At 38.6% G+C, this 24,308-nt stretch overlaps 1 protein-coding gene across 7 annotated transcripts in view; it reads right to left on the bottom strand.

Annotated features, from left to right (window-relative positions):
* Positions 1-24,100, bottom strand: part of kcnip1b (Kv channel interacting protein 1 b) — a 29,054-nt gene extending 4,954 nt beyond the window's left edge. For 2 of the 7 annotated variants that reach the window (XM_053516439.1, XM_053516445.1), the window contains exons 1-2: positions 10,287-10,443; positions 1,260-1,384 (exon numbers count right to left, since the gene is read on the bottom strand). In XM_053516439.1, coding sequence (XP_053372414.1) covers positions 1,260-1,384; positions 10,287-10,353 — 192 coding nt within the window. In that variant the 5' untranslated portion in view covers positions 10,354-10,443. Of the gene's footprint in view, positions 1-1,259; positions 1,385-2,921; positions 3,012-5,211; positions 5,323-10,286; positions 10,444-23,965 lie in introns of those variants that run through there. The other 5 variants (XM_053516441.1, XM_053516442.1, XM_053516438.1 and 2 more) reach the window with 4 other exon arrangements.
* Positions 24,101-24,308: the final 208 nt, after the last annotated feature.

Here is a 24,308-nt window from a genome sequence, read left to right on the forward strand (position 1 = left end):
GTTTATTGCCTGATTTGTCTCAGGCAGATATTTTTCTATATTTCAAGTTTTATAAAATATAATGTATATAATAATGTAAAAGTATTAAAACTAGTTAAAGTTTCTGAGGAAGCAAAATGCTTTGAAGCCTGTGTTGTTGATTGTTTAAATGTCATATTTGAACAAAGCCAAATCTAATAACCACTAATCTTTTCTTTTTCAAATCTTCTGCCCCCCACTCCATTCCAGTAGGTGGCATTAATGCTCCAATTACTTATGAACTCAGAATGAGAAGACGTGACACTCTCATAAAAATGTGAATATTTTGTGAAGATGAATGCAGTTTGTATTTACTGCAAAAGCTGTATTATATTTTTTAAGAATTGCCTAAATACTAGACCAGCCATTCACAACTAAACAAGGCTGTGGTCCAATTTGAAATATGAAAATGTTCTGCGGCCCACCCAAACCTTTAATCACAACTCTGATCAACACCAGAGACTAAGATAAATGAAGAATATCACCTCATTTAAAGCTGGTCACTTTTCAAATTAAAATACACCTGCACACACACCATACTAAATTTAACATAAAAAAACTTTTTATAAATGACATGGGCCACCTACACTACAATCACTTAAAAACACTGTTCCACACCATTTAACACTGTGAATTGTTAATCAAGTCAAAATTGAAAACTGACTCATTGATTCAATTAACCAAATTGACCAAAAATAAAATAAATTAAATTGCAAAATCAGTTAAACCACACAACTTAAATGGTTACTGCTCCATTTTAATTGCCTACTTAACTGCCTTAATTTGGTCAGGACTGTTTGTAGGACTAAAATAGTCCTACAAACATCGAGGCAGAAAACCCTCACTCAATTATTCTCTATAATGCTTATCCTGTACAGGTTCCTGAACCTGGAGTCTATCCCAGGGGACTTGGGTCATGAGCCAGGGTACACCCTGAATAGGGTTTATGGTTAATAACGGTATGGGCAAAAAGTCAATAATCTCTATGTCTTTGGACTTTAGGGGAAAACCAGAGTACTCAGAGGAAACCAACCAAGCATGGGGAGAACATGAAAACTCCACACACAGAGACCCAACGCGGGGACTTGATCCCTTAACCCTGGAGGTGCGAGGCCACAACCCCTATGCCACTGTACCGCCTCAGAAAGAAAGTCAATTTAATATAGGAAGCTAGAATTATTATTCGAGCCACTTTAAAGTGTGAGCAAACGTAAAAATGAGCATTGAATGGCATGATTTACATTTTTAAAACCCCGGTAGAGTACTTGCAGCTCCTGCTTGGTGAAATTCGTTTGCGCCTCCAGCTGATCAAGCCCTTCAGGTCGATGACACACCATGGTCATCTCTAACTCATCATCCACTTTATCTAGAGAGAAGAGAGGGAGAGAGAAAGAGTAAGAGACAAAGAGAGATCTGTAGGTTTATTTGATTATTGATATTTCCTCTTCGCATTTACACTGTGTGGGAATTTACAGTTTGTGTTCTTTTTATTCCTGCATATATATTCAAATATACAAGTTGATTAGCTGTCAACATGGTGTAACATACTAGCTCATGAAGTTTCATCATAAAATTCACACACACACACACGCACACGCACACACACACACACACACACAATACCCTGCAGAGATGACTCTCCATCTGAAAAAGGATCGGAAAGCACGAATTAGAGATGTGAAGAGAAAATTCACACTGGAATTGAAACCCTACTTGTTTTGTGTCCATTAAAGCTTGAACTAAGCAGATATTCAACGTGGCAGAGTCTAATTAACCCTGACTCACTGCTCACTCAATAGGACACTTTATTAAGAGCTTTTTGTGGTTCCTAATCGCTAGCTTTGAATGTCTCTTCCTGTTTGTCTCATTTTCTGACTGAAAGCTGTTTGTTAATGCAGGAAGTATCCTTTTTTTTGACAAACGTCACACTCAGAGTTCGACCTTAAAAAACCAACATACAATACAAAAAAATATATATATATAGAAATGCCAGTTAATTAACACTCAGTGCACGTGTCATTTGAATGCATACATTAATTACTGACTGCTTTCTAGATGTTAATTACCTATTCCGTAAAACAGAGCTGGTGCTGATGCAATACCCCAGTGGGTCCCACTTGATGGACATTGTGTTTTTTCTTTGTCTTATTAACCTCGAAAGGATTAAAGTACTTATAGATGTGCTGTTATATAAAAATACTCAATACCACGTAAACTTTACTACATTATTTTACTAAAACTGTACAGTATGGAGTGTTTCATAAATGCTTCTTTTTAATTTTATTTTATAGTTTCATTTTAAGATTTCTGTTTTTTATGAAGAGCTAATGTAAGCCAAGCAAGTTATAATAAACATGAAACTCTTCAGTTTATTAACTGAATAATCCCAGAGACACAAAAGTGCAATTTACAGCAATTATAAAAATATGGTTGCTGTTCTATAAATAGTTTGATAAATATGGGCAATAGATTAGGAAAAAAGTGTAAATGCTGAAATAAATTATTTTTTCTGTTTGAGTGTTATAAAGTTTCTTAACTCTTACAAACCCATGCTGTAGACTAATCATGGTAATAATATTGCATCTTTTCAATTGATACCATGAAGTTTACACTAAACTGGACCAAGAAAGCCATCTAGCCCGCACTGTCAGATGGAGAGTCTAAGCTAGAGTGTTTGTTTCTCCAGTCCTACATTAAATCCTGGCTTCCCACATCGCTTGGATGTTTCCACCCTCAATTCTAATCCCTCCATCTGCATCTCTCAGCTTCTGTTACCATAGAGACGCCTCCACCGCCCTCAGCATCCACAGCCAGTAAACAATAATCGCATACAACAGCTGGGTATCAGACGCAGAAGTCGTTAACGAGGAACGGCACGGAGAGTCTCATGATACTTTACACACCAGCGCTCGGTTGGGTCTCTTGTCAGGTCCCACTGATGTGCGGTTGTTATTCCCATCAGGAGATCAGCATCTCAACGGGTTTCAGGATTAGCTGAGATTTACCATCAGCTGTATAATTTAACCCTTTTTTTTGCCAATTAGAAATGACTCAAGGAAAAGATATTTTAAAACCTCACCAATTAGCTCTACCCAGAAAAATGACCCCCGATTATGTCCAGCTCCCATCCCTTATGATTAATACGGGTTTGTCTTCTTAGCAAGTGTTGCTTTGTATTAAACCTTTGTGAACCCTTTCATCTGAAAAAAAACAGAGTTCCTTTTTATACGAAAAGTTAAGAAAGTAATTTATATCGGTTCTTTTCATTAGCACTTGCAGGGAACTGAGAGAAGGGTGCTAGAAAAAATGTAACAAATGGAAATGAGGTAAGGAAGGAAGAGAGAATTACATTCAGCTGATAGATCAAGTGGGAAGAACAACACAGATGTTCCTTCAGTTCTTTGGGTTAACCTATCATTTCATTTACATTTATTTTGTTCATTTGTTTAATGCTAATGAACCTGCTGTTATTATAGAGCAGAAAAGTGATAAGAATTATTGTTCTCATAAAGAAGTACAATGGGAGTGTATTAGAGTTTATACCTTCACTGTATCTGTTTAATTAAACTAATGATCTGGAGATTAAGATGTGCTCTACTGGAGCAGTACTGCACTTCTGGTGGGCTAAAATTGGTAAATGAAATTACAACACCTGATGAGGACTTTAGTCTTTAGACATAATCACACATGTCCTAGTCACCATGATTTTCTCTCTGTAATACATGAATATTCCTCAGGCATGGCTTCATACATTCACTGGCACAAACAAACAAACAAACAATAAGAAAAAAGTGCATTTGGATTTATATGAGAAAATACTTAACAGGCTTTGATTGGATAATTACTGCAGGGATTAATCTGTTTCACCTGGACCAATTCTTTTAACTCTAACTGACGCAGTCAGGAACTTGGTTCTTAAACCCATCATGAAAACGATGTTACTGTGTTTTAGAAGAGTTGAATTACTTTTGTGCATCAAGCAAAGACAACAACTAAAGAGATTGTTCAAATGAATGGAAGTAGGTTAAGAACAACACTGTAAAAAATCCTGGAAGGCTCATGCTGTTCAGATCTGAGATCATTTAAGCTCTTGGTGAAGTCACAAAGCAAAAACTGGCCAGCAGAAATCAGAGCTGTGTTTAACCTCCTCAGATCTGGACTCAACCGTTGTGTACATTGCCATTTTCACTGAGTGTTTCTCTTCATTCGTAGCTGATAACTGTACATTCAGTGTTTTCACACATGGGTCCTGATCTTAACCCAGTTAAAAGTCTTCAGGATGTCATAGAGAAGACTTTTTACACTCCGGTCAGTATTCCACAAATCTCAACCAAAAATGAACAAAAATAAATGGAAATAAATGTTGTGATGTTGCATAAGATTGTTAAAACAATGTCACAATGAAAGTGAAATGTGGTTAAGCAAAAGAGCAAAATATAAGAGAGTGTGACATTTTTCACACACACACACACACACACACACACACACGCACACACTTTAGTAGATAAAAGATGAACCACAGCGATGATGTGTTTGTTCTCCGAAGTGTCTTTAATTCAGAAGCTGATTAAAGTTATCGAGTCTTAGTTTGTAGTCGATATACATTTTCTAATAATCTGGCCATTTTAGTTCCGAACACCTGCCTAGAATTGTCTCTGTCCAAATCCTGGGTTCGAGTTCTCAGTGTTTACCCTCTGGCCAGGTCAATATCAGGTTTAAACCGGTTTTATCTGAGATTCGATGACTCGATATGTCAATCTGTACTTAACATCTTTAACACTTGCAGTGTGACTTGCTGCAGGTGTGTGCGTATGTGTGTGAGTGTTTGTGTGTGTGCTGTGTTGTGTTTGTTCCACGCTCTTCATCCACACTTGTTATTAACACTCTCGTCCTCAGAAACCCATCACCATGACAACCGCGGCTCGGAGCATGTGGATGTTAAGAGTGCCAGGGAACGAGCAGTGTTAAACTGTCCACTCACGTACACACGGGCACACACACACACACACACACACACACACACACTTAACATCATTTAAGATGGAGCGATGATGAGTGTATGTGGTTCTTTAAAATGAATTCTCTCTCTCTCTCTCTCTCTCTCTCTCTCTTGCTCAGTCATGCACTATTTATAATTTCATTTTACAGCCTCTGTGTGTGTGTGTGTGTGTGTGTGTGTGTGCTGTGTGGTACCTCTGGTGATCTGTCTCTGTTTGGTCTGCATGGTCAGCATGCCCACCACCGCTCCCATGTTGCCGCCGTCTTCAAAAATAATCCACTGTGCTCTCTCCCTCTCTCTCCCTCTCTCTCTCTCTCTCTTACTAGTGAATGAATGAGAGGTGACACAAATTTTCTTCTCCTGAAGAACCCAAATGGGTCACACGCTCCTCCCACACATCCCTCCTCCCACGTTTCCCTGCTCCCTCTCTCTGTCTCTCCCTTCATCACTCTCTTTCCACCTACCCTCCTTAAACCCTCACTCCCCTTTTCTTTCTCTCACTCCTCTTTCTCCATCCATGCCAATCATACCATCTCTACTTCCTTTTTATGTTTCCCTTTATTCCTCCCTCCTTACGCCTTTGCACGTTTCTTTCTTTATCTCCATCATCTTCCTGCAATCTTATTTTCCTGTCTTCATGTTCACCAGTTTCTGGTTCTTGATCAGATCTTCCCCTTATTTTATACTTCATCTCGTCGATCGTTTCCGTTTTCATCTGTTTTCCTTTTCTTATCCCCTCTTCCTCACCTCTTTCTCTTTTCCCCATCTCTCCTTTTTACCATCATGTTCACTTCTTCTGTTCATTCCTTCCATTTAAATAGTCTGTCTTTGTTCTTCCCTTCCACCTTTTACTCTAATCATCAGTTCTCTTCCTATATCCCTTTTTTAAAACTCCTTTTCTTTCCATTCTATTTGTTTTACTTCTTTCTCTCTCTCCATTTTTCACTCTCTCAGACTCAGACTCCATACACTCAGACTTACTGTATGGTGTGTGTGTGTGTGTGTGTGTGTGCATGTGGGGGAAAGAGAACACATTTTCATCAAGTAAAAAAAATGTAAGTTGACTTTGTTCCTTATGTGCTACCTCAGTATACACACACACACACACACACACACACACACATATAAACACAGTGGTGAGTCATGCTATTGACTGCTGTGTGTCACGATTTTTATGCTAGTTATAAAAGTGTGTGTGTGTGTGTGTTTTCTTGTTTATAGAGACGGAAAGTAAGAAGTTAGAAATAGCGATGGAAGGTGAGCGAGAAACAGAGAAAAAAACTCAGAAACAGTGAAAAGAAAGGAAAAGTAAGAGAAACTAATGAAGAGAAAGAGAGAGAGAGAAAGTAAAAAAAAGTGCAACAAAGTTGAAGAAAATGTAGAGGATATAAGAAAATATAAGAAAAGGGAAAATGAGAAGAAAGAAGAAAAAGAAGAAATGAGTAAATAAAAACTATTAAGAAACTTAAATTAGCTAGCTAGTTAATTTAAGCTAATATTTGAAGAGTTTTAATCACTCACTCATCTTCTATACCACTTTATCCTGTAAACAGGGTCACCCTGGACAGGATGCCCATCCATCGCAGGGCATACACACACACACACACACACACACACACACACACACTACAGTCAATTTGGAAACACCAATTATCCAACCCTGCATATCTTTGGACTGTGGGAGGAAACCAGAGTACGTGGAGAACATGAGAGACAGGAATCGAGCCTTGCCGGGAATTGAACCCAGACCCTGGAGGTGCAAGGTGACAGGGCTAACCACTACACCACTGTTCCGCCTTTAGGAGTTTTAACTAAATAAAAAGTCAGAAACAACAAAGTCATGCCTTTTAAATAAAATATACAGCACCAGTCAAAAGTTTACACACAAGTTGGCATTTATTTTCTACATTCTAGAACAGTACTTATTATTGTTATTTTATTTATTAAATAATACAGTACATATGGCGTTAGGTAAAGACGTAACAGCAGCAGTCAGTTGTTATTTTAAGACATGAAGGTCAGCTGTTCTGGAACAGTTCTTGCAAGAACAGTATTGTGTCAAAACCCATCATGATGAAACTGTCTCTTATGAAGACCAAAACTGAGCTCTACTGCAGAGGAGAAGTTCATTTAGAGTCACCAGCCTCAGAAATCACCAATTAACAACCAGCACCTCAGATTAGAGCCGTTATGAAGCTTCACAGAGCAGAAGTAGCAGATATACATCTCAATATCAACTGTTCAGAGGAGATTATTGTGTGTTTTAGATAATAAACGCCTTCAGTATTGTTTTAGAAATAAACATCAGGAACGACCATGGAGTTAGAAGGGTGTACAAACTTTTGACTCATCCTATAGTGTACAGTATATCTAATACACTTACATCTACTAATAAAAAACTATTAGCTGTTGTTAAAAATAGCCGTTTAGCATGAACATTATTCACACAGGCTAGTTCAGCTACTTTGTAATTTAAAGATCTTCTGTCATCCTGAAAATTAAATAAAAATAAAAAAAAGAATTTGGATCTATTAATCAGGCTAATTAATTTTTACAAACAAAATCCAAATGGAAGAATTTAATGAACTGTGTGACTGGGATCTTGATCCAGATGGCGTGTTTAATGTAGAAACAAGATGACCGCCGGTTTGTGGGATGAAAGTCATGTTTTAAATGAAAACTCAAGGGAAAATTAGGAATTTAAACCTAATGTCAGATGTAACCTCGTTATAAACGTCGCTAATCTGGTGATAACAGTAAGGTTGTAACGTGTTTCTAAGCTATACGGTATTTGCTAGCATGTTCACTGCCAGCTGGGTCGCTTCACTAAAACGTTTGAACCAGTTTATTGAATCTGAAGCTCAGACAAACCTCAACAAACGCCAGTACTGGAGTCTCCCTCATGGTGGTCGGTGTAGTGTGTTTTTGTGTTCTTGTGTTTTTGCAGGCTTGGGGATCATGACTAGCTTTGCTGCTGCTTTCAAAAGTACTTCCTTCTTTACTTTTCGTCCCATTTCAGGCATAAGGGAGGGTTTCTCTTCAAAGCAGTCTGTCTCAAAGCAGGCACTGCATGTGCTGTAGATGTAGTTCTGGGGTTTGGAGTGGCCCACTTAGCTCATGTCTTCTGTACTTGTCTGTAGAAGTTTCATATCTTGGGGAAAGCGTTGAATACTGATGCTACTTTTAATTTGTGCTATTTTAGAACAACCAGCAACAACACCAAAATTGCACTTTGCAATTGCAAATTACCAAATTGCAACTTGGTGTAGACTGGATACCTGAACCCAACACCAGGTGTCACACACGATTGTACCATAGGGAATTCGGAACCATCAATCAGCCCAAAGCACATGCCTTAGTTTTTTTTAGGAGGAAACCGGAGTACCAGGAGGAAACCCCATTTTTTCAGTCTTGTTCCTTCTTTACTCATGTTGTGTATGACTGAGATGAGACAATATGTTTTCTCCACACACACACACACACACACACACACACACACACACACACACACACAGGAACCCCTTTAGGACTTCTGTCAACACTTCTGGCTGCCCGTAATTCTTTTGGCTCAATCCCCAAATTTCACATAATACTCTTCATCACTTCACTCTCCTTCTGACTCACCGTTCAGCAGCAGCGTCAATCACGCTGCCTACCAGCTTCCACTTCCTCCCCCTCATCCTCTTCTTCCTCCTCTACTCAGGATCTCTTTATTTCCCAATATTTTATTCTCTTATCATCTACTTGCAGCCTCACTCTCCTCCTCCCCCTCCTCCTCCGCACCCTCCTCCTCCTCCTCCTCATCTTCTCTCTATCTCGTCTCTTTTCATTAAAACGCAGCCCGGGGCCAATTGTAAGCTTAATACATTCGGAGGAGGCGGTTATGAGATGTGTTTATTAAACCACAGAGAAAAGAATGGAGCCCGGAGCACCGCATGCTAGTTAAAAATGTTAAAATGCTTTTTTAGTTGCATGACTGCACTCAGGAAGAATTTTCCCAGTTATTTGTTGAGTTAGCTTCTGTTAGCCAATTACGTCCATCTTCGGAAAGCGCTAGCAATTTTTATTTTAATTTAACTATGTTTCTTACTTCTTTATTAGGTTTTTTTCATATTTTGCTTTTAGCTCCTTTATTGTAAGAGCATAAGGACCGGGTATTCACAGGACGCCACGTTCATCCTAATGGAACATTACATTTACTTTCCCAAGTGGAAAATACCTTCTAAAGGTACAAACGACTTTGCTTTGAAAGACCACGATACAGTTTTTTTTCAAGCAGAGGTTGTATTTGTTATTGCGTGTATAAAATGTCTGTATTTCAGTCAAATGTTTTATTTCCATTTTCCTCTGTGACGTGTGACGCCAGCCATCCACACCCTTTTGAGCAGTGTCACAGGGCTACGTATCATACTCAAAGAAAATCTCCTCCATGGGCATGAGATCACACACTTTAACCCATCACATTGATTGACATGGGAGACAGAGTAAGCTCCTCCCATCCAGAGAGCACGGTCAGTTTTTTCTCTCTAGGACTCTGAGTTGGATCTGCCGAAGGGAGTTGGAACTCTTTAAGGTAATTAATAATTAATTAAGATTTTAGGAAATACATCAATTAGCCATGACATCAGCATCAAATTGAATAACATTGAATATCTATTATATATCAGTAAACTGGACCAAATACCAGCTCATATGGTCTGATTCCACAGAAAAGCCAATGAAGCACAAAAAGAAATCAGTGCTGGCCATGATAGAAAGGCACCAGGACTCCCAGTGCACCACACCCTGATGACTAGGGGCTTAGCTGGCAGAGAACACAAGGTCGCCAACCCAGCCTCCAAACTCCCCAGATCCCAATCTGATTGATACAGATACCGCATAGATACAACAGACAGGCAAGTGTGATCTACACTCTGCAAGCCAAAGAACCTGCCGCTAATGTCCCGGTGCCAGACACCACAGCACATCCCCAAAGGCCCTGCGGAGTCACGCCCTAAAGGGCCCAGACAATATTGTGATGTAAAGTTATGGCTGATCGGTCTATAACTAACTGTGTTCCTTAGAACATATCTTCTTCTTCTTTTTTTTTTTTTGACATTATATTTAATTAGTGGTTTAAGATGATGGTTAAAACAATAAAGCTCCAAAGTAAAAGGAAACATAACTGATACGGTCACACCAGTCGCATAAATGGACATTTCTACGTAAAGTATTTTATGTAACTTGCTTTGTTTCAGTTGGTGGTATAAGTCAGCTGAGGTGTTCTTACCTGACCTGCAGTGAGAACGAGCCACCTGTACACTCGGCAGTGAGAACGTCCCGAACATTACACCCATCTCCACCCGGGTACGGAATCAAACTTCACTGGGATTCTGAGTGTCTCTAACACCGATGGAGCTGCGCTTGTACTGCTGGTTTCTCTTTCCTCCCACTCTTCCTTCTCTATCTCTCTCTCGCTCTCTCTCTCTCTGACCTGTTTCTGACTGCATTCATCATAACTGTCTTCCTTGAACTCATCACAAATCTCTCTCTCTCTCTCTCTCTCTCTCTCTCTCTGCCTCCCTCGCTCCCTTGCAATGCCTCTTTTTTCTTTTATCTTCCACTGTTCTCCACCTCTGCCTCTTCTTTTATCCAACGTTTATATAATCGCTTCTATCTTTGGGAAAAAAAAATTCTCTAAGTGATATTATGTAATGCTAATCCAGGGACACCTTTTTAGCTTAAGCTTTTATTTCCACCTTGGTTAAAGGTTTATCACGACTACCTGTTCGATAGAGGTTACAGATTAATTTAGACAGTCCCACCTAAAGACAGTGATGCAGCGGCGCTTTAGTGTTAAAGCCTGTCCTCCTCATATCCACACACTGCTTGAACAGACTAATATCCAACGCAACGAGTGTCATGCTAATAACACCACCGAAATGCTCACGCTTGTCATCTCATAGATGTAATAATTTCGGTGTATTTCGCTCTGTATAGCTGCATTGCATTGTGAGACATTAAGTCCAACTCTTGTCCCAACATCTGTGCTATGCACTACTATAGTTACACTGGATTTCTCATTAGTATGATCACTGGAAAACATCGGAATGACACACAAGCTAACCTCAGAAATCCTTCAGTTTAGATCCATGTCATGTGTTTCAGGGGTTCCTAAATCACTTTCACACATTTCCCTCTCTTTATCCCAATGTAGGTCAAGCAGCAAGTGTGGAACCAGTTACCAGTTAAAATATTTGGGAAGTTGAAAAAAAAAAAAATGAAGATGTTTGACAAGACGGCTGTATAATGCTGGAACTAGCTGAAGGAAATGTGGAAAACACATTGGAACCATAAGGGCAGTCCGTTACCCACAAATCTAATCGACTTTTGGTCAAAGAATGAGAATGGGAAGTGGACTGAACTAAGACCGAAAAGAACCATCAAGAAAGTCGAGTCTGCTTTCAAGGCTAGAGACTATGTGAGGACTAAAACACACTTTATGGTCTGTTTCAAGTTGTTTTGGACCTTTTGGACCCTAAAGTTCAGCTTTCACATTAATAACTTTATTCCATACCCAAGTTCGCTGACGTTTCCACGCACCCTGATACAGCGGGTGGCAGTATGCACCGGGTTAGTTTGTGATCCACCAATAAACACACAGAAGAAGAATGTACTGGTGGTGAATACCTTCTCTTTATAAATTCATCAGCCGTACATATTTTATGAGGAGACAGCAAGCACTGATGATGTCGTGTTTCAGTGTGATTCGCTTTCACATCTGATTTAAATTGTGCATGAATACAACAGGCACATTAAGTGGAGTTGATTCACACCCACGTACAGTACAGAGTGTTCACATCAAGTGTAGTCAGATCCATGCCTAGTGTAAGTGTAATTTTGCTTTTAACCTGCTCTGGTGTTGGTGGGTCGCCCAAACTCATGCATGCAGAGCCGGTCCTAAACCCAGATACAATGGGAGGCTTGCATCAGGAATATAGTATTCAATTCAATTCAACTCAATTTTATTTGTATAGACGTTTTACAGAAATTAAGCAACAAAAAACATCCTGGATGTTAAACAAAATTATCCCTAGTGAACAAGCCTGAGGGGAACCCTTCCTCATTTGGGTGACACTGGAGAGCGTGATTGTAAATTATTCTGATCACTGGGGGTCTTACCACATATATTGATATATAATAATATATAGTTACTGATTAGAAGGCAGGCAGTTCAAGCCCCAACTCTGCCAGGTTGCCACTGTTGGGCCCTTAACCCTGTCTGCTCCAGGGGGTCTGTATCATATCTGTATCATATCTGACCCTGCGCATCAGAGCATCTGATCCCAGCCTACTAACAAAAGCTGGGGTATGTGAAGAACAAAAAGAATTTCACTGTGCTGTAATGAATATGTGATGAATAAAGGCTGAACTGCAGAAGTGTTCTCAGATTTGGTGCTGTGCTGCCCTCTGCTGGTTGATCAGTGGAACTGCGGATAAACAATTCTACAACATTCCAGGCCATTGTAAAGATTATGAAGAAAAATATACTGAGTATACCTATTTCAGTTAATAATTAAAAGAAAAAAAAGAAAACTTAAAAAAAAAACTTACTGAGTGAAAATTAATTATTAACGGGGAAAAAAAATTCCATTGTTTACATTCGTTCATTGGAATGTCCTTTAACCTCCTCAGGCCGTTCGCTTGGATGCTGGTGAATCAGGTGTAAAAATGTAGATTAACACTTGTAGTGAAGTTTAACGTAAAGTTTCATGATGGAAAAAAAAAAAACCCTTACACACGTGTAGAGAAATTCTGCCCCCCCCATCACCCCCACAGTCTTAGGTTCTAAATTACAGCCAGCAGAGGGCAGCATTTCCCAACATTTCCTCCTGTGAGTTTTCACCCTGATCTCTGTAAAACTCTCAATAGTACTGTTTACACTGCTACACTGATCAGCCATAACATTATGACCACCTGACTAATATTGTGTCACTTTTGCCATCATAACAGTGATGCACTGTGTGTGTTCACACCTTTCTATCACATCCAGTATTAACCTATTCACTCATTTGATCTACAAGATTTTTCATTTAATTCAAGAGTTTTTCCACTGTTGCCCTTTGCCTTGGTCATCAGGAACAATCTGATCATTTTAATTCATATTCATTTTTTTTTCACAATTTATAAACATTCCCATAATTTTATTTTTAATCTGTAAGGCCTGTGCTATGCGACAATAAGCATTGTTAAAAGCGCTATACAGTACAAATAAAACTGAATTGAATTGGCCTTCCTTCTTTGGTTTACTTTTGGTCTGTTCTGACCTTTGCAGCCTGGGAACATCCCTCGAGAACTACAGTTTGGAGTTGCTCTGATCCAGTTCTTTTGCCATCACATTCTAGCCCTTGGCAAAGTTGCTCAAATCCTTCGACTTTTTGCCTCCAACACATCAACTTCAGGAAAAAAGGTTCTCCATTTCCAGCTGCCATTGTGATGAGATATTGAAATTTGGAGATTGGAACATTTAGAAAATGTAGGTGTAAAAAGGCCCAAATTGTGATGCCTAGACGACTGGATCAGTGCAACTCCAGAACTCTTGTGGGATGTTCCCAGGCTGCAGTCGTCAGGACATAAAAAGTGATCTAAGGAAGGAAAAGCAGTGAACTGGCGACAGGGACATGAGCGGCCAAGACTCACCGCTGCACATGGGAAGTGAAGGCTGGCCCGTGAAGTGTGTGTGTGTGTGTTGGAGGTTGTGTGGCTCTCATGCTCAGTGTTTGGTGGGTGGTCATAATGTTATGGTTGATCAGTGTACATGTAAATGGACTTTTTAAATTATAATAAAAAATTTTTGCAGAGCATTCCTTAATTGAAGGGAGTTTATTAATTAAACAAGTAATTAAATATAATTATCTAACTATGATTTATTATAATGATATTGACCATGATTTTTTTTTCTCAAGTGAGTATTATCGCTATTACAGTTATCACTGTTATTATTAATTATTATTGTTATTATTATCATCACTAGTGTAACCATGTTTATTATCACTGTTATACTGTGGGATATTATTAAAATTTCATTGTTTTTGTTCATTTATTATTTAATTTAGAGGCAAATCGAGAGTAATGCAGAGCAGGAGGGGAGAGAGAAAGAGAGAGAGAAAGAGAGAGATGGAAGAGGGGATGAGTTCTGGTGAAAAGATACAGAGGATAAAAATAGCCTGGACGAGGAAGAGGATTATATAAAGAGGGAGGAGAAGTGCTTTAAAAATTAAATGAGAGGACACACACCCTGTCAGCTCTGATCCTATCTAATATTAAAGAGTGTACACACACACACACACACACACACACACACACACACAAATTCTAATATATATATATATATATATATATATATATATATATATATATATACACACACACACACACACACACACACACCCACACACACACCGACATAACCCAGTTTTTGGTACACAGACAAAAGGTCTCTCTCTCTCACTCATCATCACCCTTTTAAAGAAACCTAATAAAGAATTGTTGTTAATAATGGGTTGTCTATGGTTACCATAGCAACCTGTTCATGCACTCTACAAATAAGCCAAATCCCAGTATTAAAAAAACACTTTCCTTTTCACTATTACTGTTTTCACTATTATACTAAATTTGTAAAGTTAAACAAAAACTTTTGATCTATTTATAGTCACCAAAAGTTTTTTTTTGCTCTCTCTCTCACTTCACAGCAGCTGTAAATACTTGTTCCCTTAAATCCTCCCTACTTCCTGTCTCATTGCTTTAGAAAGCATAGTTTAGTTCAGTTAGAGCTTCACCTCAGATCGCTACAAAGCACTGACACTGGAGACTGCTTCCATAAAAGCTACACGAATGTTTTATTACACAAAACATTTCCAAATCATGGATTAGACATCTTTCTGTATGAGCGGTTGCTATAGAAACAATAATGTATTCAAGTGAGGACATAAAACTAATATAAACATGCACTGTTGATAGAGATGCTGATATGGAGAATCAACACCTTCTGACCAATCATGATCTAGACCTCGGCAGAACTCATCTGTGCTTAATTCAAATCAGATGAAAATCACTTCAGAAAAACATTTCAAGAGTTTCAGATTCTCATTTTTTTCATTTAATATTAGCTAAGATCAACTATTATAAGAAATCTTTATATCTAAGATAAAAAAAAAAGAAATGATCAGACAGATGATTCGCATACTCACAGCCTTCTGCTTAACATTACTTTTTAAATAAATACAGTCATGTCTAAAAGTTAGTACCCCCTCCTTTAATTTTATATAACATATAACTTGTTTCACTGTACTATTATTTACCATAAAACACTAAAACAAATGGCCAATGCCCGTACCCACTTACTGCTTCCACAGGATTTAAGAGGGAAAGTTGCAGCCAGGTGTTGCTAATCATCTAATCAAGGGTTAGAAAACCATTTCCAAACAATTTTGAGTTCAATATCCTACAGTGAGAAAGTGAGACACATTTCCAAAGCAACTTTTCCCAATTTTCCCAGGAGGTGGATGTCCTTGCACATTCACTCCAAGGTCAGTTTGTGCTCTGCTCAAAGAAATGCTTAGCAAGAGCTCCGTCTCAGATTCTACAGGCCCCACTGAGCACGTTAAATGTTAAAGTCCATGACAGCACAATTAGAAAACGACTGGACAAGTATGGTGGCCAGGAGAAACCTCTTTGCAAAACTGCATCTGAACAAACCACAAGGCTTCTGGAACAATGTCTTATAGACAAATAAGACCAAAGCGGAGTTGTTAGTCCAGGCAAAAACCAAACAGCATTTCATCCGAAACACCTCATACACACTGTAAAGCACTGTAGTGGAGAGGTGATAATCTGGGCTTGGGCTTGTTTTTGCAGCCAGAGAACCTGGGCTGTTTGCAATCATGAACAATAAGTCAAACATGAACTCCTCTGTATACTCTGAGTTTTCACTTCATCAGTCACATGTGAAGCCATCTGCACTGTGAAAAATGCAACTAGATAAATGTTAAATTAATTAATATTGTATTGTTGGCCCAACTTCTTACAGACAACATCATTGTGTTTTTGAAAACTTTGAAGACACAGACTGAATAAACAAAAAAAGAAATTTACCTTCATTGCGATGCACTCACGTGATTTCATAAAACCCCTCCCCAAATTATTATTATTATTATTATTATTATTTTAAATTATTTTAAATATGTTTCAGTCAGCTTACAGATATTTTAGACAGTTAATGTTATATATGTGACGCCAGATGTGAAGCATCTGGTGTTTCCACTTATCGTTATGGAGGCACCCTGATCTACAGTAAGGGGATTCCTTAGATCACTTGGTTATGATCATTCTAATAAAGAATCAGTAAGGGACTGATAAGCATCTGGTGTTATCCAGGTATTTTATTGACCTTTAAGCAAATTAAAACCTGAATTCTCCTGTTTTATGCAGATCGCTGTTTTTACTTTGACTCGTTTTGGAAGAAGTTTTTTTTTAAAGTAATGTTTGTGTGTTTTAATTGTTGGGGTATTGTTAGGCCAACTTATTTTTAAAGAAAAACAATCACTTGAACCAACTACATCATTGGGCTAAAATGGGAGACAACTCAACTTTTTGGAGTAGATGAAAAGTTGGGCCAAGTCAACCCTAGAGACAAATAATTTATTGAGCCCACAACCAATACTCCTTAAACTAAGTTAAATATTTGAATTACAGTTGAGTCAACTTAAGATTACATGCTGGGTATATGCACATGTATCACCTAAACAGCAATTTAAAATGTTTAGTTTGGCCAGAAAATTCCTCTAAAAGTTGAGCAAACGTAAAAAAGCTGTGAAACTTGTTACTTTTATTTTTTTTTACAGTGTGAACAACCGCTAATGCTCGGTCGAAATTGGGTCATGCAACAGGACAATAATCCGAAGCAAACCTGTAAATTATCAAAATGGCAAAAAATAAGAAAATCAGTTTTGGAATGGCCTAGTCAAAGTCCAGACCATAACTCAACTGAAACGCTGTGGCAGAACCTTGAGTTTGTATTTGCTATAATACTACTCGCTAATGTCACACGATTTTCATTATGCTTTTACATACAAAAACATAAAATTAATTGAGGGGGCTTAAACTTTTACACATGCCTGTGAATAAAAGCCTGTAGTTTCTGTAAGGAAATAAAGGAAGAATTCCACACCGTGTCCAAAAATCATTCTAAGGTGTAACGAAGCGGCTCGCGCAAAAGGCAGAGCCGCTCTTAAACTGTTAAACTGCTACCATGCGGGGTTCTGAACAGGCAAAGACCATTTATGCACACGGCTGCCAGGCAACGCCGCCGTCAGGCAATTAGCCTGAATGAGCCGCACCTGGCAGCACGTCTATATAAGGGCCCTAATACCTCCGCACTTCGTGCGAATATTAGGTAGCACCGGTAAGGTATCAGGGCCAAGACAAAGAAAGAAAGAAAGAAAGAAAAAGAAAAGCGCGCAAAGAAAGACAGAGGCAAAGCCCCAGCCTCTGCCTCCTTAAGACGCCGGCGAGAGAGAGAGAGAGAGCGTCACGCAGCCGTGTAGCGGGCGCTCTTGGGTAAAGTATAAAGTGTGCATAAAACACAACCCCTCTCTCCTCATAATTCCTTGGTAAGGGCGGACGCCACGAGAGGGTATAGTTTTTGTTTTGTTTTCCAGAGCCCCGTCCATTCTCATGTAGACGGCGGAGCTCTGTTTATTTTGTGTTATTAGTTTTCATTTGTTTCATTTTAAGTTCTCTTAATTAATAATCCCACGCTATCTCCAAACGGGAAGGTCTTTCCGTGCGTATCACAAGCACTCTCACAGCCTCCTATTTCACTGATTTCCTCTAAAGCCCTGCGTCAGGGCTCTTATAACCCAATATAACATCTCGTGGTACGGCTCCCCATACCGCACCACGTAACATAAGGATCTTTTTTTGATCTGTATAAAAAGATACACACATGCTTTCCTCATATTCAAGCATCTCACCACTCATACAGTAGTTCTACTCGTCATATACCTTCACCAGATGGGCAAAAATGGAAGGATGAAGTGAGGGAGAAGGACTGAGAGTAACGAGTCAGTGTGAGCATGGCATTGCTAATGGTCCTTTACATAATTATCGCTGAAACTGATTTGGCTCTGTGTACATGTTCCATCACCGAACAGAGAACTGACCAGAGAGAAAAACACCCCAGAGCTGCTGCTTTAGATAGAGAAAGGAGAGGAAGAGAAAAAAAAAAAGAAGTGAGAGAGGGTCAGGATTGGATTTTTGCTCTTATTCTCTGAGGATGATTTTTCCGATTTCTCTTGGTCTGCCAGTACCCTCCCACGTACCCAGTGAATCGGTGTTTCGGCATGGGACGGTGAGCACACAACACGTTGGAGCTGTGAAAACGGTGTTGCTAGGCAACTAGGAAACTCAGTCACCAAATGTTAACCAGCTACTGAGTAAACCTATGACTGAAATCATTTAGCTAGCTAACACCACAGCAAGAGCAGAATATGGAACAACGTCTTGAGGAATGGCAACATTGTCGTCAGATGTGATGGAAAATTACTAACAAAATGCACCTTATATTCTTATCAGCATTCTTTATTATTACTCTGATGTGTCTAACTACTTCAACAGTGTTTAACATACAGTGGAACCTCGGATTACAAGCATAATTCGTTCCAGAAGCCGGCTTGTATTCCAAAACACTCGTAAACCAATTAGAATTGTCCCATAAGAAATAATCAAAACTTAAATGATTTGTTCCACAGCCCTCAAAAATAAATACATAAAAATAATTAACACAAAATATAAAGTAAAAAATTAACCTGCACTTTACTTTAAAAAAAAGTAAAAATAAATCCTGACAGATAAGTGTTACCGTTTGTGCGCGCAGGTGCTGTGTGTGTGTGTGTGAGAATCTAAAGTAAGCTCCCCTCGCGCTCTTCTCGTCTTACACAGTTTACCCTTCCCTCACTCTTTTCACACACGCACGCGCACACAAACAACGGAAACACTGTTTTATCGGAAGGATAAACAAGAAATTTTTCTAACGACACACAATTGAGCGACACACCAACAGAATCACTGCTGTAAAGTAAAAACAAAACAAATGAACTTGCACTTTACCTTTGAAAAGAATCATGACAGAGCAGTGTTTCTGTGTAGAGCAGAGAGAAAGAGTGTGTGTGTGTGTTTGTGTGTGTGTCTGTGTCAGCAAAAGTAGGAGGGGTCTGTGTGTGTGTGTGTGTTTTGTATGTGTGTGTGGCACAGTGTCCAATGACCATAAAATATAAACCATAGAATATGGTTTACGCGCACACACGTGGTCACAGTGTTAAAGTAAACAAATACACGCGTGCGCGGATGTTGATTATACCAGTAAGTGACGCGCACTAAGACCCAGCAGGGGAGACGATTACCCACAATTCAGCAGCACAAGAGAGAGAAAAACGTTGCCTCAGTTGTGATTATCACTGTTTTCCAAGTCAAAAATTATTAAAAATCTTTGCTCGTCTTGCGGAACACTTACAAACTGAGTTACTCGCAATCCGAGGTTCCACTGTCTTCAGCTTCAATACAATTAAAGACATGGACTCTATTACTCTATTATTCCAAGTATTCGGACCAAGGGTTTCCCCCAAAATTACTGTTTTCTCTTCAAAATGTATGGAGCCAATTCTATTGGGGCTGTAACTGTCATTTTTGGTCTAATTAAAATATGAGACACAGTTCTAAAAATTGCTCCAAAATAGTAATAATAATTTTATGAGTTTAATCATGTCGATTAAAACCAACAAACCAACAAACAAACAAAAATATCTTCCAAATCGCTTTCAAACTTGCCCCATTGAACATGGATGGGCATCCAGAATTGAGGTGGAGTTATGTCTCTCATGATTCATCTTCAATTTTGCACCTGACTGCTCCAAAGAACTTTGGAGCACTTTTTTGCTCTAAGAAGACAACAAAATCATAAAAAACACAAACTCCTCCTCATACAAGGTGCACTAACACTGGTGGAAACTCCGGCCATCCAGAAAGGTTTATCATATTATACATTTACACATGTTATACATGTCACATTTACTATGGAAACAACTAAGTATTGCAACAAGTACACAATCCTAAACCTGTATTACAATCAGATCTGCTGGTACAGAGAATTAATCAACAGTTTCTAATCCATAAGGCTTCAGTGTAGATAATAAAACAGTGTCTTGTTGTTTAAGAGGAATCTGTTGATCTGAACACTCACTCCACCAGTGTTGTAAAAGTTGTGACCGTGTAAATGAGCTTAATTTTTTTTTTTACTTTGTGCTACCATAGCAACCACGAGCGATGCTAAAAAGGGAAAACATCAAGGCTGATTAAGTAAGCTATTTGATATACAAGTGCTCACACCTGTCATGGCAGACGTCATAAATATCTACTGCTGTGAATCATATGCGTGAATAAGTGATAATTATTCACCCTGGGATTATAGTTAGCCTAATTGTCAGGTCTGTGATTAAGAGATAAATTAGTGTGTACCACTTCATGCGACAGGAGCGGAGTTATTATTATCCTGACAAGAATAATAATTGTTGTGCCATCTTCAAGAGAAAAGAGGCGAAGTCTGTGGGAGGAGGATTTTGGATGTGTAATTTCAGTCATGGGTTTATTAACCAGATGATAAGCGAGCATCAGTGATCTATTTGTGTATGCCTCTGTGTGTGTGTGTGTGTGTGTGTGTGTGTGTGTGTGTGTGTGTGTGTTTAAACACATAATATATGATCATTCTGAGTAACAAGATGCTTCGGACACGAGCAAAGCCCTTCTCTCCCCTTAATGTTTCAGCAATATTTTTGCTTACACAGCGGATGAAGCCCTTTTGTCCCAAACGTCCGAACGTTTATTTCGTACACAGCAGTTTCTTTATAACCATCCCACATAGAGGATTTGTCTTCTTACAGTACTGTGCAAAAGTCCTGACCCTCATCTTTCTTTATATTTTGCTTCCAAATAGCCAGAATTGCTTGTATTTTTGTGTAGTCTCTAGAAATCATTCTCCAGCCTTCCTGAAGGACTATTTTGGTGATTATTTTCGGCATATTTTTGTCTCTCATTATTTTCACTCCGTACCCTGTACCTGAGCAGTTTCAGAGAAATGTGTTTTGTTTGTTAAGCCACACAGTGAATCATTAGGGCATACATTTTGTTTTAAACTTAAGTCCTGACCCAGTGAGAAACGGGTGCGAGTGATGACAGATGATCCGGCGGTGATTAGTATACTGGTGATGCTGATTGCTGAGGGGTTGGAACAGACAAGAGGGGAAATGAGGTCGCTGCTGAGGCTGTTACATAAACAACCAGGTCGTATCTTTAGAAACTTTGCAGCCTTTTGCAGTAACACATCTGTTTAACCATTTCTTAAATTTAACCTACATCATATCATTTAATTTAATATGAAGATCAAGACTTTTGCACGGTACTATATTATACATATGTACGAAAATATGTACTGTGTCGTGCATAAGTATTCATTCTTCGTTTTTTATGATTTATATAAAGAGTTGTTAGTCTTTTGGCTCCTACCAGGGGTCTTTACTTGTTGAACTTCGATGGATTTTACTGGGATTACACAATACATAATAAATCTAATCACAATATCCCATAATATGAATAAATAAACAAAAGAAAACAAAACAAAAAAAAATTATTCACAAATGTTCTAATTTTCTGGAAGAACTTCAAATTGGTTTGGAGAACATAACTGAACACACAGAAGACCATCAGAAGAACAAAACTAAAATCTAAAACAAAGTATAAATCAAGGTTTTCTTTATTTAAAAAATGAATTAAATCTATTATTGTACTACGTAAAGAATCTAGCACAAATGTGACTCTGTTTAGAAAATCTCTAAAAGTCAGTAGCTGAGTTTACGTGGACCCTAATATTGCACTAATAATCGTAATAGATCCAATGGAATAATAATGCATCATGTAAACACTTCAGTGCAGGATAATTAGATAATGTGTTCTGCAGTTAAATATTAGCCATGTGGATCCTTTCTCTCTTGCCACAATAAATCTATTTTTTTCTGCACATTTGCCCCATGTGGGGGTAACATTAGGTATCGGGATGAGTTTCCAGAAGGAACTCTGCCTTTCATTCCTGATCAATGAACTATGTGAAAACAAACAACTCTCTCTCCTGTCTTTGGAGACTTTCATCCACTGGGACTCTGGCTGAAGAAGAAGCATGGGTTGGATCACACTACAAATGGGATGAGACTAATTTTTTGTAACCAATCATAATGAGAAAGGCGGGATTTTTCGGAAAAGATGGGAAGCCGAAATTAACCTCAAAGTTAAAAAAAAATTCTTCTTCTTCTATATTTGCATCATATTAAAAGCTTCACAGGAGGCATCACCACTTTGGGCGTGTTTAAAAAGTTCCATTCAATCACATGCTTATCTGATCAGTATCCATATTGGAATCTCTAATCAGAAGGAAAATATTGTCCATGTAAAATATCTAGTGGCCAAAGAGATAATGAAGCAACCAAGAACCCAAGGGTAACTCTGACCAAGATGCTACCACCACCATGCTGCACTCTAACAGGAACTATCTAAAACTCTCTCTAAAACACAATCACAAGGTTGAAAAATACTGTAATAAGTGTCTCACACCACACTGCTGTGGAGCTCTGGTTTCTGATTGGCGAACAGTTGATTTATTTGTGAGTTGATTCATTTGTGATCTCAACATTACAGACTGTTCTCATGTACAGTGGATTCAAGTCATTAATTCTCAGTTGAAGTCATTTTTAGTTCTTGTGAAGATTAATTAAGGCGATGTGTGTATAAAACTGTTTCTGCTGAGTGTGAAGCGGCTCGAATTTACTGTGCAGAAGCTGAGGGATGAATGTTCTCCACGTTCTGTAACCCACTTCTCACTAAGTGCCTGTAGAAGTTGTTCCTCACATTCTGTAACTGCACTTTAAACCTGAAGTTCTGCTCTCGCTGTGGTTTTAGCACGGTTATGATGATCTGGTTTGCTTGGCATCACACTTTGGTCTGTTAGTGAAAGTGTGAGAAACTTCTGCATGCTGAGAAATGATCTAATGCATTATTCAATTCTGCTGAGAAGCAAAAAACACACAAACACACACTCACACGGAAAATATTTTTCCCACAGCGCTGTTCGGTTTTTCTGATTGGTTTAAAATATATTGGATATTGGAAATATTGGAGTCCTGACCTCACTCCAAGATTTCTCCACAAAGATGTCCCGGGAGGCCGGCATTTTGGATGTAAAGACTTGTGACTCATCACTCTGCATACTGAAAAAACCTTCTACCTTAACGGTGTTCAAGCACCAGTGAAACACTGGGATAAGTGCATTGGAGTAGCATTATATAGATAGGTGGGGATTATATAGAGAGATAAAGGGAGTTTTTACAAAGTCCCACTTTGAGTTGAACACCCCTCATAGTTCTTGGTAAAACGACAAACTGAGATAATTTTTTTTTTTGCTTTAATGATTTGATTAGACAGAAAGAGGGAGAGAATGACTGTTTATAGCTGCTATAATGTAAGTGAGTGAAGGAACTTGTGATGCAGATGTTAATGTAATTATAATGGAATAAAAAGTGAGTGTGTGCTGTCAGTGTGTGTGTAAATTAATAACTGTTGGAGTGATAAGAGTATTTTACTATATCAGCACAACTCACTGAGTGTGTTCTTACACAGGAATTAAGAGGTTTTAAGGAAGAATAAGTGAAGAAAGTATGGGAAAATGTTTAAAAAAACTTTTAATGAAAGATTAATAAACATAAGAGACTTTATATACAAACAATGCATAGTGTTTCTTTCTATTTCAATGCAAATAATTTAAGGAAATCATTTATTTATTTTAAATTCTGTGTTTAGAAGGTGTCCTACCTTTCGCCAGTGTTCCTGAGACGAGTCTGTGGAAGGACTGGAAGAGCTTCACAACACCCTGCCTGCAGCGGCTGGTACATCCGGCCATGGTGAGGAAGGAACCCAGCAGTGTGTGTGTGTGCGTGTGTGGGTGTGTGTGTGTGTGTGGGTGTGTGGGTGTGTGGGTGTGTGTTGGTGTGTATGTGTGTGTGCAAGAGAGAGAGAGGCGTCACGGATGAGTGGAAGCTACAAGCTGCAGAAGTGACATCAGGCTGCAGGTTTTCCTCCCACAGTGCATTAAAAAATTATAATAAAAACTAAGAATGTTTATCAGTTACTTTGATCATTCAGAGTCTGACATAAA

Source organism: Clarias gariepinus, chromosome 17 (genome assembly GCF_024256425.1).
Source record: "Clarias gariepinus isolate MV-2021 ecotype Netherlands chromosome 17, CGAR_prim_01v2, whole genome shotgun sequence".
NCBI lineage: Eukaryota > Metazoa > Chordata > Actinopteri > Siluriformes > Clariidae > Clarias > Clarias gariepinus.